Source organism: Bombus pascuorum, chromosome 5, assembly GCF_905332965.1.
Source record: "Bombus pascuorum chromosome 5, iyBomPasc1.1, whole genome shotgun sequence".
Taxonomy (NCBI): Eukaryota; Metazoa; Arthropoda; class Insecta; order Hymenoptera; family Apidae; genus Bombus; species Bombus pascuorum.
Window position 1 is genome coordinate 10935500 of NC_083492.1, and position 14005 is coordinate 10949504.

The 14005-nt window shown below is 32.1% G+C and overlaps 2 protein-coding genes across 6 annotated transcripts in view; both read right to left on the bottom strand.

Annotated features, from left to right (window-relative positions):
• Nucleotides 1-9283, bottom strand: part of LOC132907401 (delta-1-pyrroline-5-carboxylate dehydrogenase, mitochondrial) — a 43575-nt gene extending 34292 nt beyond the window's left edge. Inside the window, exons 1-8 of one of the 4 annotated variants that reach the window (XM_060960476.1) lie at nucleotides 9044-9283; nucleotides 6977-7190; nucleotides 6450-6884; nucleotides 5911-6321; nucleotides 5660-5838; nucleotides 5398-5586; nucleotides 5096-5332; nucleotides 1682-2998 (exon numbers count right to left, since the gene is read on the bottom strand). In XM_060960476.1, the coding sequence (XP_060816459.1) occupies nucleotides 5098-5332; nucleotides 5398-5586; nucleotides 5660-5838; nucleotides 5911-6321; nucleotides 6450-6884; nucleotides 6977-7190; nucleotides 9044-9087 (1707 nt within the window). In that variant the 5' untranslated portion in view covers nucleotides 9088-9283 and the 3' untranslated portion in view covers nucleotides 1682-2998; nucleotides 5096-5097. Of the gene's footprint in view, nucleotides 1-1681; nucleotides 2999-3979; nucleotides 5333-5397; nucleotides 5587-5659; nucleotides 5839-5910; nucleotides 6322-6449; nucleotides 6885-6976; nucleotides 7191-8711; nucleotides 8991-9043 lie in introns of those variants that run through there. The other 3 variants (XM_060960475.1, XM_060960474.1, XM_060960477.1) reach the window with 3 other exon arrangements.
• Nucleotides 9284-10145: 862 nt separating this feature from the next.
• LOC132907461 (pre-mRNA-processing factor 40 homolog A) lies at nucleotides 10146-13688 on the bottom strand. 2 transcript variants are annotated; one of them, XM_060960586.1, is made up of 8 exons: nucleotides 13549-13688; nucleotides 13001-13229; nucleotides 12524-12917; nucleotides 11991-12428; nucleotides 11433-11901; nucleotides 10725-11360; nucleotides 10512-10658; nucleotides 10146-10418 (listed from the first exon to the last, which is right to left on the bottom strand). In XM_060960586.1, the coding sequence occupies exons 1-8, from the start codon at nucleotides 13549-13551 to the stop codon at nucleotides 10221-10223; spliced, it is 2514 nt and encodes an 837-aa protein (XP_060816569.1). In that variant the 5' UTR covers nucleotides 13552-13688; the 3' UTR covers nucleotides 10146-10220. The 2 variants fall into 2 exon arrangements, with proteins under 2 accessions (XP_060816569.1, XP_060816570.1); XM_060960587.1 differs by having other exon boundaries at nucleotides 13621-13658.
• Between the last annotated feature and the right edge of the window lie 317 nt (nucleotides 13689-14005).

Here is a 14005-nt window from a genome sequence, read left to right on the forward strand (position 1 = left end):
AGCCTCTAGGAATTTAATTAATTTGCCAGTGGCAAGCAGGCTTGCTCCTTGTCGCCACTCTGAAATATTGTATCCTTCCCACCCTTAAAACCCAACGCCACCCCACGAGTGCCACCGTAGTATCGCCTCTCTCTCTCTCTCTCTCTCTCTCTCTCTCTCTCTCTCTCTCTCTCTCTCTCTCTCTCTCTCTCTCTCTCTCTCTCTCTCTCTCTCTCTCTCTCTCTCTCTCTCTCTCTCTCTCTCTCTCTCTCTCTCTCTCTCTCTCTCTCTCTCTCTCTCTCTCTCTCTCTCTCTCTCTCTCTCTTAGTCTCGTACCCTGATCTTCTGGTTGCTTGTATTCTTGCAACGCAAGACGAGCACGCCTTGTTCGGATATCATTGAATTTCGTTGGGATATTGACACGAGAGCCTTCGTCGTGAGACGAAACGTCGGACCATCTATTTCCAAGTATTTCGTAGCATCCTTGTCGATACGCTTTGTTTTAAGTTTGGTGTTTTGGTGAGTTGTTAAGTTTGTGGCAAATTTAAACTTGTTATTTTAACGTTTGTATAGCGAACAATAAATTTTTAGATCTTATACGAAATAAAACTATCTTTAAATTTCATTATAACCGTTTCCATTTTGTTTAGTTTACGTATGAAATCTCTAAACTATAGTATACCTAGTAGATAAGACTAGTATAGTACGAATGCATATGGACATATCTCTCACGTTAATTTGCTTTCGTTAGAGAATGTCTTGTTTCCAAAATTTAAATAAATGTTTTTAAATGAAGTTTCTCTCCATTTGCTTTTTGTAATATAAAATAATTACGTAATATAAGATAATAAATGTTATTTGTATGTGACTTCAGGTAACAATTAATAAGTGTTCTTTAGGATAAACGACCAACTCTTCCGTTAAAAATCTGTCTATTTACTCGGACGTTGGATAAAGGAAAATTATGTAGGAAGCCATGCAAGACGAAATGGAAGAGCGGTAAGTTTATTTCGTGTATGAAACAGTAGAATGAAATGGTTAAACGTTGCTCCTCTACGATTAATATTGCGTGAGAGCAGAATATAAGCATCGTCTGCGAACTGATACCGGAACTCAAGCGCTTTTTCTTTATCCAATCTCAACGTCTTGCCGAGAATTATGTTATCCAAATAATCACTCAGTCATTTCCAAATCACTTATATCATGATTTTCGAAACATACTCCTCCTTTTAAGCAAGCGTTAATTAAAATAAAAATTCATTGTATTTTTCTTTCGAACGATTTACGTTTAAAATATTTCTATTAAAAATTCTCTATTCTTGAAACTTTAAAACCATTACATGATGAGATTTTTAAAAAATCCAATTCTCTTGATTTACTATTGTATCCGTTGCCAATGAAATCCTTAAATTTCAAATACACGTGTTCCATTAGAGGCCGTTAATGAACCAATCGGTTGCACGCTAATTAATAAATTTGCAACGAATTTTCTTTTGTTCTTTTTAAATCTTTGGTTTCATTGTTCGTTCATTGTTCGATATTTGCCGATAATAACGACATTCTGTTTCCGACAAACAATTACTTTCGAGAATGAACTTTAACAATGTATATAGCGGTAATTAGCAAATGGAATGGAAACTCTTTCGATTTTACATCTACAATCAAACGAAAAGATATGCTTGAAAGGATAAAAGTAAAGAGATTCTGTTACGAACGAAATAATTATTTAAGTGAGCGTTTCAATTTACATTTTATACATTTATCCGCGTTGCTGAATAATTTCCACAACATTTTCAATTCAACATTTCTACGATATCTTCGAGTAATACTATCGGTTCTCTCTTATGATGAACGTAGGACCAGTAGCCAAGGATATTGAAAACGGAGCGATTAATTTCGTGACCGTGCATCCATCATCATTACGTCAATTTCAGATTACCGGGCAAAAGACGGGACCTTCGTCCTCCCGCTACAAGATGATCCAAGCAGAACTCGAAAAAACAAGTCATTTAGTCGAGCACGGAAAAAAGAAGCGGCGGGGGGAAGTCCTGAAAGGGCTCAACTAGAGAAAGGAAAGAAAGGATGGATCGTGGAGGACGAAAAGCGGCGAAAGATGGATGAAGAAAAAACGGCGTCGCGTCAAGGCGAGGACGGTTGGCCATCCGCCTCATCTGCCGTTGAAAAGGTGAAAATCTTGATTTGAGTGAGCGCTTTAGATCGTCGCGCCCGGAAAACTCGTAAAAAAGCACCGAGAACGCCAGGAAATCCTTCAGCAAAGCCATTAACGACGATTTCTCCTAAGCCATCGAATCCCACTTCTTCCGTCGATGTCTTCCAATGTCAACCCCATTCCAGGGCTCGTCAAAGCGGCGCCATCGACGTGCCGTGAAAGAGAAAGAAATAGAAAGAGAAAAAAGAAGGAATGAACGGGAGGAGCGAAAGAGAGTCGAGTGGAAATGACGGAAGGTAAAGTTCCAGCAACCAAGTAACGAAGGGAAACGAGGAACTGTGAAAAATGCAAATGGTACGATCAGGACGTGAGAGGGGGAGGGGAGGAGGAGGAGAAAGAGGAGGTAATTTGTTCTCCAGCTGATAAGTTTACATAAAAAATACGAAATTTGCTCTAGACGTTTCAGGTCATCGAATTCGGGTTACGTGTAGAAACCTGTTTTAGTTATGATACGTATATCATATACTCATGTATTGTATCAAATAAATGGCGAGTTGTTTTTAATTTCAACAATAAGAAACAATTCATAAATACTAATACGAAATCTTAGCAATGAAAGTGGCACGAGGATACTAAGCTAAAAAGTATTCATGATTGAATAATTCACTCAATTTGATTGCCATTGAAAGTGTCTGGACCATGATCAAATCATCTATATACCCATCTTTAAATGCTACGTTCTACTTACTTATGTTCAATCTGTGGACCAAAACACAGAAATTTAACACAATACTGCAGACACGAAGACGGTGCATATGGATCATACGGGAAAGCATATGAGCTATAAGCCTATAACAAATATAAAGAGGAGAAATACAAATCACTAGCATGTATATGTATAACAGCGTAATAAGTAATAAACTTTAACGTTAGAATTCGCTCACGCTTCTCAATATCACTAAAAACAGGAAAGAAAATTAAAAGTTTTAAGTGATCCTAATTCGATGGCCAGGAACTGCATAGGAATTGAAAGACATAAAGTTCCTTCCTTATCTACAATTATAGATCGAAAAAAATGCTTAAAAATTTTAATATTTGAAAAGTATAATTTTATTGATTATATAGCTCAAAATAAAAACGTAGCTATATAAAGAAATACGAATTTAAATGTGTACCTTTAAAATTTATATCTTTTATAGCTTTAAATATCTCGATATAAGTCTATGTATCAAGAGTTGATAAAACAGAATATCTAAAGAACGTATTACGACGTAACACATTATGACGTAATATTTTTAAGGAACGTTAAAAAGATTTTGAAAAAGATTTTTAAAGATATTCTGTTTTTAAGGTTACAGCTAAATTTTATGCAAAAAAAATATTAGCGAATGTTAATTGACGTCATTGCGAACTCTGTTGACGTGAGTTCGAAATAATCGATCGATATTTCAGCATATGACCATATCTAATTATTACCATCTGTGCTATTATAATAATATAATAATAATTTAAATTGTAATAACGATTCACGTAATCATCGATTCATAAAAGTGGAATCATCATTTTTTGAGAATGTAATATTATTGTCAACATTAACATTACAGGGTAACTGACAATACAGGGGTAGACGAACATTCTATTTACCTGCTGTGGCATTTATTTGCGTTCTTTAATTATTCAATGATTAAGTGTACTGCTAGTTATCATTATGTACATATCTTTAATTTCGGAATTTTAGGAATGTAAAATTACTTTTAATGAAAACGATCGATCGCAACAATAAATCAAGATGACTGATGAGTCAATTGAAAAATTTATATTAAAAGTATCTAATTATATAGTGTTTTTATTGCTATGGTACACTTAAATTAAATTACATCGTAACATCAGCCACAACATCTAACATATTATTGTATATTTAATTAATAATAATTAATAATTGTTCGATTTGCAAGATGCTTTATCTCAATCACACTATTAACAATAACATGCCTAAACGATCGACGATCAGGCTTGATAACACAATGTAAGGATTTAAGGGTAACTTTTGCATTTTACTGTGTTCGTCCCGCGTCTACATATTGTCTTGTAAGTTACACAGTAAAATGAATGTTTTCTTTGCTGCGCGTTTATAATATAATATCAACCATTGTAAATGATCTATATAAGAATATAAAAAAGTAAGGTCAGAAAAACACAGCAGATGGTTTTCTAACTAGTACGCATTCATCACAATCTTCAAACACACCGTCAGATGTTATTTATCTCGATCACCATACTTGAATAATATTGTTATAAAATTTCTTGTATCACTGTAATGTACGACCAAAAAAAAATGCCTCTTTGTTTGCAACCACATATAGTAATTCCTGAGATATTAAAATATTATTGTACTAAAACATTTGATCTTAATAATATAGACTCTACACGCTGCAACTTGCAGAACATTAGTGTTATCTATTGGCAGCAAATATGTATTAAGGTGGACTTGCGTTTATGTTGCTTATGTCGAGACTACTTTGTAAGTAGTTTAGAAATATGTACTTATTCTTATGTTCGTCTTCCTTGTACGCTATGTAACGTCAAATCGATAAACACATTTATTAAAAACAAAAAAATACTGTTCAAGTGGTATATGTATTACCAACCACTGAATACTTGAATCTTTTTTTTAAAGTCGGCTATCTTTATCGTGAATTACTTTGTGTTTAAGCAGTTTGCTTTATAGTATAAATTCCTACAAAGCCCATGTCACTTGTATTGTGAGTGCAAATAGCGCCTTATACACAAATTTCATGAATTCACATAGAGGAATGCATGAAGATATTTCATTATTTCTTATCGAACAACCCGAAAATCTGCTCCTTTTCAATTTGTAATATAAAATGCTGTTGCATCAGTATATGTATCTTCACGTTATAACTGCAAGCTGTTAGTAATACTTACATCTAAGACCTCATATATGGATAATCGTATTCACGCAAAGGAACAAATGTTTCTTTGATTGACTGTGGCGATGCCCAACGAAGAACGTAATGAGGTCCGCCAGCCTTATCATTTGTTCCAGACATTCTACTACCACCGAATGGTTGCTGACCAACGACCGAGCCTGTCGATTTATCATTAACATAGAAATTGCCAGCTGTATATTTAAATTCTTCGAGAGCTCTTCTCGCCCATTTTCTGAAGGGTAACATTGTATAATGAGATAAAGTACAAATATGTTAAAAACGAAATAAAATGCTTACTCGTCTTGCGAGAATATCGATCCAGTTAAAGCATAAGGTGTCGAGGATTCTACCAATTTCATCGTTTCATCGAGGTTTGAATCTTTATAAACGTATATTGTTAATACAGGGCCAAATATTTCCTCTGTTATTATCTTATCTGTAGGGTCTTTTGTTTCTACTATTGTCGGATCAATGAAGTATCCAACCCTAATGGAAAGAAAGGAATTAAAAATAATAAGAAAATACATATTTAACAGATTGTATGTAAACTGAAACGTACGAATCATCATATTTCCCACCGCCGATAATTTTTAAATTAGGCGATTTTTTGGCATGTTTGATATAACCAGAAATTCTTTTAAATGCAGTAGCATCTATAACGGCTCCGGTAAACACGGTAAAATCTCTGACGTCGCCAATCTTAAGTGAGTCACGAAGCGATAAAAGGCCTTCCTTTATCTATATATATATAACAGTGTTTTATATTGGAAAATTGAAAAGACAGAAATCAAAACTATGTGTGAAATCTACCTTTGGCCACAATGATTCTGGAACATACATTCTACTGCAAGCTGAACATTTTTGACCATTATATTCAAAAGCGCTTCGTATGGTCCCATTAATAACTGACTCTACATCAGCACTCGCGTGTACGAAATGATAATTTTTTCCGCCACATTCGCCTATTAATTTGGGGTAATTCTTATACTTCCCCAGATTTTTGCCAGTTTGCATCCACAAACGATTAAACGTGGGAACTGATCCGGTAAAATTAATCCCGGATAGATAAGGTGAAGCAGTTATAGTGTCACCAAAAACGGGACCTTCACATGGAACAAAATTGACTACACCTGGTGGTACACCAGCTTCTTTACATATCTTAAAAATCCACCAGTTAGAAAGTAAAGCTGTATCAGATGGCTTCCAGAGTACTGCGTTACCCTAAAAATGTGTGATACAACGTTTGTAATATACATTTATTGTATAACATGTACTGCGCTTGAGTTTGCTATGTATAAATCATTTGTATAGTAAGACACATAAAAATGAAATAATAAAAAAATGCAAACCATTAAAGCAGGTGTATAGCTAAGATTACCACCAATGGCAGTAAAGTTGAATGGTGATACTGCTGCAACAAAACCATCCATTCCTCTATATCTCATTGAATTTAATGTTTCTTTAGAATTGGTTGAAATTGGTTGATATTTTAAAGCCTCTTTGGCAAAATATGCATGCATTCTAAAAAAATCAACTAATTCTGCTGCACTATCGATTTCTGCTTGAATAACAGATTTGCTCTGTCCGAGCATTGTAGCAGCATTTAATTGCTGTCTGTATTTTGTTGCCATCAAATCAGCTGCCCTCAACCAGATTTCTAAACGCTGTTCAAATGGACATTTTTCCCATTCACGCTGAGCCTTTACAGCAACATCTATTGCCTTTTTGACTAGATCAGGTGTTGCCCAATGATATTTTGCAACCTTTGCTTTATGATTATGTGGCTGAAATATATATCATAACTGTCACTAATATATACTCTATTGTTAGTTTTTTACTGTATGTTAGTTCTTTACTATTGTACTTGTTAACTTACCATAACTTGATATCTACATAAATCTGTTTTAATTTCTTCATTTCCAATAACCAGGGGTACTTCCTCACAATCACTGGACATTTTATCCAAAGCTCTCTCCAATTCTACCCTTTCAGGGCTACCTTTTTTATAATTAAGGACAGGTTCATTTTCCAAAGGAAATTCAGCAGGATTTGGCAATGGTATAATTGTTCCTAAACATCTTGTACCAACTCTATTTAGAAAAGTATGAAATATATATAATTACAAGTAATAAAAATCTAGGAAATCAAACTTATTTCAATTTTAACATTTTTTTCAAGTATTTTCACATATCCCATTTATACATTCATAATGTTTATAAATGTACTCATATCTAAATTTACTGATATAGAACATAATAAGATTAAAAGAGAGAATACATATTAGCTTCTTGATACCATCTGTCAATATTTATCTATGTACTTTGTAGTAAGAGTTGAACTCATGATGTTATCTTCAGCACAAGATTTTCCCTAATCAATCTTTTATTTTAATAAATGATAAAGGTAATAGAAAATAATACAAAAATTATGAAAATAAAAAATTATTATTTATTTCTATACGCATTATAACACAAAAGCAATATTTTTATTTATTTAAAATCTAAAATAAAATCAAAAATATATATTACATAAATAAAAAGGAGAGAGAAATTATTTTCAGGGAAGAATGTTATTTTAAACTTGCTTACATGTGTCAAGCCGACATCATGGTCAGATTATTACATAACACAAATTCAATGACCCATGTCATTACACTTATCGCTGCATTACTAATTACACATTAATTTGATAACGAAAATTATCCCAATTGAATTAAATCAATGAAGTTGCGGATAAGTTAAATGGGTGAAGTGAATGAATCGATATAAAGGTACGCTCGTTTTAATTATACAAAGCGGCCTTGTAATAAAGATTCACTATTTTCAGTAATACATTCCTTTCCAAAATATCGCAAAACATTACATGATATACATAGTGTGTAAAATTTTGAATTCAAACAAATCGGAAAGAAATAGTTGTAATCTAAAAAATAGTTGTAAAAAAGAAAATCTAGAACGTATCAATAAGCGAATATAACCGCATAAAATTTTGCTGTGTATTTCATACATTTACAAACGTCCGTTATAGCAGATGTTACTGTCTGCTCTATCCATATGTATTGGTCTGTAAAAATATGTTTCAAGGGCGCTCACATATATACGATGAATAAAAGTATTATTTCAAAGTAATGTTAACACGTAATCTGATTATCTCAAAGTATGAATATTTATGAATAATTTTATGAGAATCATTTAACAAAGCAAATTAGGATAGAAATACGTACGTGTGTGTGTGTGTGTGTGTGTGTGTGTGTGTGTGTGTGTGTGTGTGTGTGTGTGTGTGTGTGTGTGTGTGTGTGTGTGTGTGTGTGTGTGTGTGTGTGTGTGTACATGTGATATGACACGTTCATATATAATAAATATAATAAAGTTCATGCTTCCTACATGCATCCTCATACGTATGTTCACATTTACAGTCAATACTACAAATCTGGCTAATATTAAATTTTACAAATATGTTCTATATATTGTAATATAGCTTTACAAAAAAAAAGCGCAAAAGTAATGCATTAAAATGGATATTGGAAAGTGACCTGCAAAAATAGTTAAATAGAGAAAAATACAAAAATACATTGACAAAAGTATGATAGTCGGTAAACTACCAAAGAACACCTTTCACGTCCATATTATAGTGGAAAATTCCGATGGAGCCCACAAAGTAGTCTATCCTTTCCGTAGACGAAGAGGTATGTGAACAGAGAAGTTTAGACAAAGAAAATGAATCAGAGGACCAATAACACACCAATGAGCTGACATCTACATATAAACGCGCCCCTTCGTTTATGATCGTTATTACATAGTGCGTGTGTTAATGCGCGAAAGTAATCAATATATCATAGTGGGATTTAACATATCTGATAAAATACACAAGACACCAACTACGAAAGCTTTAGTTTTGTTTATACATATAATTTTAGTTAGTAATTTCGCGTTTGGCTACTCACTTTTGACTGTTAATTATTAACGCTTGACGGCAAAGATTCAACATTGTCTTTTTTTAGTTCTTTTGACTTATATTCCCTTTAGAACTTTTTACATGAACACCTTCACGTTCGTCGTAAAAAATTTTGCAAAGGTATCAATATACCTTTCTCTCTATAATCACTGTAAAGACTGATTAGGATGCTGAACTGTCGAAACTACGAAACCCGACAGTGGCAACCATCGAGCAAATAGTGAGCCAAACCTCCCCCCATGTATACCCCACCCTCCGTCAATTCGACTATGAAACAGGGCCGTAATAAGATTCCGAAAAGTAGGGCGTTGATTAACTCTTAAATAAAAATATGTATAACAGCAAAAATAGGTAAATATACAATTATAGATTAATTGTCATTTATAAGATATTTTATCCGAGAAGTTATTTCATAAAATTTGTAACAGATTATTTAATACATATAGTGTTGAAAAAATCGTCAAATATTTTGGTATCAAAATGTCGAAATATAAAATATTATTAACTCTCTATTAATAACTATAAATATCGAGAAAAAAATAATATGAACTATTTTGATCCTGCTTAAGGAGGTATATTTGGATTCATATTTAAATTAATCTATTGATATATATATATATATATATAAATAATTATTTTATTATATTCATTTGGTTTACATTTTGTTTTTTTTTTATGGAATATAGTATAGTATTAATACAAAGTAACATCAATTAAATTGATCAAAATTTAAACAAAATGTGAACCAAATGAATGTAATAAAATAATTTCATTGTTATTATGTTTCAAATATCTAAAAATAAAACATATAAAAAATCCGTTGATCTTTTTCTAGCCGAAACAATTTTATTAATGTATATTTTATGAAATGCACAAAAATAGATACAAGGTCTTAAAACAATGTATTAAAGAATTTAGTTTTCGAAAAATATATAATCAAAATGTTCACTTCGGGTACATTATACTTAAATTGATTTATGATTCATTGTATATAATAGGATTCTCTAGATTACTCTGTTTTTTCTTTTTGTCTATTATCAATTATAAAGAAATTTTATCAATATACTGAGGAAATAAATGAATAATTCAACTTGTACAAATCACGTTTAATTTAATATTTCAATTATCTAAAATTACAGAAGATGTTATTAGCAAGCAGACTTTTTTCAATTGTCTTCTTGCTGCATTTGTAATTCACGTAATAGTTGCGCCCTTTGTTTTTCCAACTCATCCTCCGAAAGTTCATGATGTTCAGCATTTTCAGTAACAGACCCTTCACTGTGAGCAGAAGCTCTTCTATGTTTTTCTTCCTTTCGTTTTCTTTCTGGCGATTCTTCAGAAGACGGAAGTCTCGAATGTGATCGCTACACCAACCATGTGCAATTAACCATGTGCAAACTTAAATCTAAACAAACTTAGAAAATTGTTAATTATATTGCGATATTAATTGAACTTACGGAATGACTACGACCTCTCTTCTTTTTACTCTTCTTCTTTTTTGATTTTCTAGTATCAGACTCGGAACTATCCGATTTGCTGGGAACACTTGGTGATCTTGATTTATGTCTTTTTTTCTTCAAACCTTTGTCACTACCTTCAGACTCCTAATACAGAATAAAACGATTGTTTAAAATGAATATTTAGACTCTAAAATTGCATAATATACTTACACTATGTGATCGCGACCGTGACTTCCGTTTCACCTTTTTTGTTTTCTTTTTTTTACTTCTAATGTGATGATGACTACAACTTTCTTCAAGTTCATGTTGATATTCCTTGAAAATTCTAATTCTCTCGCTTTCTAATGTTATTGCTTTGAAATCTGGTTCTTCTTCGATCTTACTTCTTACATCATCCCACGTCATTTGATAATCAACATTAAGAGTTTTTAGTAAATTTTTAAAGCCAGTTTCTAATTTCTTAAACTTTCTAGTTTCTTCCTTTACACGTTCTTTCTCTCGGGCTTCAGCCTTTTCAAGTAGTAAATTGTACGTTAATTTTACATTGCCAGCATCTAATGTTGCAGATTTTCGATCCTCACATACTACTGTAGCAAACTCTTCAAAAGTAGTATTAACTTGCACTTCAAAATTTTTGTCTTTCAGAATCTCTCTGATAATTTTCTTTTCATCATGGAATCTAGATTTTAAATCTTCAACGTAAAATTTAAACAAATCTAATGGAGTTGATCCAGATTGTCCAAGCATAGCTGAAAATCTTAAATCAGCAGATAACATTGGGTAAAGTTCTACCCACAATGACATGGATGTTAATTTTCCTTGTTCATGAAGCTCATCCAACAAACTCTGTGAATCAATTGTTCTTATGGAAAACATTAGTAAAAATGATATAAAATTTCATAATTTTGTAAAACTTACTATAAATGCGTCTCTGTTTTTTCGTTCTTGTCTTTTTCTACGTTTTTTCTCATGTTCTTTCTCTTCTTCTTCATCCTTTTCTAGTTGACGTATATGATTTTCAAAAACAAGTAATGCATCCTCTTTATCCATTTCTAATAAGTCTGCATCTTCTGCAAAAGCTGCGTGTTGTAAAAGTAATGCTTGTGCTTCTTGCCAAGTAGTTCTATATGTAACATCGGTCATAGTATCTAAAACTTGAGCTAATCTTTTAGTATTTCTCTTTTTTAACTGTTTTGCTTCTTCTTTCTCACGTTTGGCTAAATTAAAAATAACATCCTCATAAATATCCCGACGATCTGAATCACCAACAGCCCTCCACACTTCCAAATTACCAAACATTTCTTCACATTTATAATACTTTGTTGTACTTGTCATTCTGTCATTTTCTAATAAAAATTGTTCCAAATCTTCCTTAGCTTTCTTCAATCTATTTGAAATGACTTATCTGTTTTTCTATGTTTTGTTTCTCCTGTTAAAATATGCTAGTTTTATATAATATTACACAATGATACTTACCTTAATCTTTCTTGCTCACGTTCCTCTTTAAGTTTCTGTGTCTTATATGCGTTGAATGCTTGTTTACGTTCATTTAATTTTTTCATTTGTGGATATCTAGGATCACTTTGAATTAATTTTACTGCCTGTTCCCATGTAGCATTTGATGGAACATCTCTTTCTCTTAACAATTCTTTAAATGCTTCAATTGCTTCCTTCTTATCTTTAAATTGCATTTTTGGTTCAGGAGTACTGGTACGACTATCATTTGCTGATCCTTTTGCAGAATTGCTATCTTCATCTGGTTTTGCAGGTGGAGTAGGAATGTTTATTGCTGCAAGAGTTGCAGCCATGGCTTGTTCAATTGCAGATTTTCCACCTGGTTCTGGTGTACTAGTTTGAGATGTATTCGCAATTGCAACATTTGGAGATAAATGTTGAATACCTGCAGGAACTATACTGAAAAGGCAAAATATTCATAATTTACAACCTTAAAGTTTCTTTATCATATGTATATGCATATGTGAATTATAATAAATATAATTTTTACTAACGTATTTGTAGCACTCGCAACAACTGCTGCAGCTGCAGCTGCAGCCTCCTCAGCTGCGATTCTTGCTTTTAATTCTTCTAGCTCTGTAGGAATGGTCCACCTAGATTCCTTAGTTGTCACATTATGATAATATACTTTTCCATTCTCTGATTTATATTCTTTCCAAGGGCATTGTGATAAAAGCAATTCACTAGGTGTTTTTAGTTCGTCTGGTTTCTCCCACAAAGATTGTTTTGTAGCACTATTATAATAATATGTTCTTCCATCAGGAGCTTTATGTTCAGTCCAATCAGTCTTTTTTTCTGTTGTTGCAATAGGTTGAACACCTGATGTGGCTTCATTTGCTATAGGTGCAGGGGGAGGAATACCTGGTGCCGTTATTTGAGGAGGTGCAGCTAAAATATAAATAATATTTAAATAAAGCATATTATTCCTAAAAGATGAAAAATATCCTTTAATCAAAAAAATATTTATTAACCTATGACTCCAGCATCAGGTGGAGGAGCAGCAGTAATTGGAAAACTAAAACCTGGTGGAGGTATAGAAAACTGTGGAGGCATTATACCGGGTGGACCAGGTGGTAAACTAGGAGGAGGTATAAAAGGTGCAGTAGGCATAATAGGTGGTACAAAAGTAGAAGCAATATTTGGAGTCGCTGGTGGAAACCCTGGTACCGCAGTAGGTGGAGGTATACCGTCATTTGAAGCCTGTAACATAATATAATGTACAAGTTAAACTTACAAATAATTAAATTAAGTATTTGTATGTATGGAATCATACACATGTGTAATACATTATAAAAAATTATTTTCTAAATTTATTCTCAGATTTAATTCAAGTGTACTTTTCTCATATATTATCAAAACAAAATAGAAAAGGAATAAAAATTTTGAGTATGTAAGTTAAATTATAAAAATTTTCTTTAAAGATAAATTAAATAAATTTGTATAAACTTTTTAACTACAGAACTAATATGTAAGGTTATTAATCACTTATTCACTCATTTTACGTTTAATAATACCATACCATTTCCTACAGAATGAAAGTGTTTTCCTTTTAAATCAAATCATTGAAAATAGAATTATTGTAATTCCTTACAAATTAAATGATATAAGCAATAGTATTCTACTTCAGATACTGTAACGCGTATTTATACTCAACTAACGCGTGAAAGTAAATTTTATATATATGGTGATTAAAAGAAATGAGTGAACAACGTGCGCATATAGATTAAAAGTTGGTATATAAAGCTGCGCTATAATAAGACAATTATATTAATGTTTTAATCTAATATTTCGGTTCAATTTATATTTCAAATTTCTAAAGTTATTATAAGAAACTGAAATATTTTTTGATAAATAATTATATGATCACCCTATAGTATATTATATTTCAATTCTAATTGAAATAATTTTTATTTCCGACTATATTTATTTATTTATTTATTCCTTCTAACTAATTACTTAGAAGAATTATATGTATT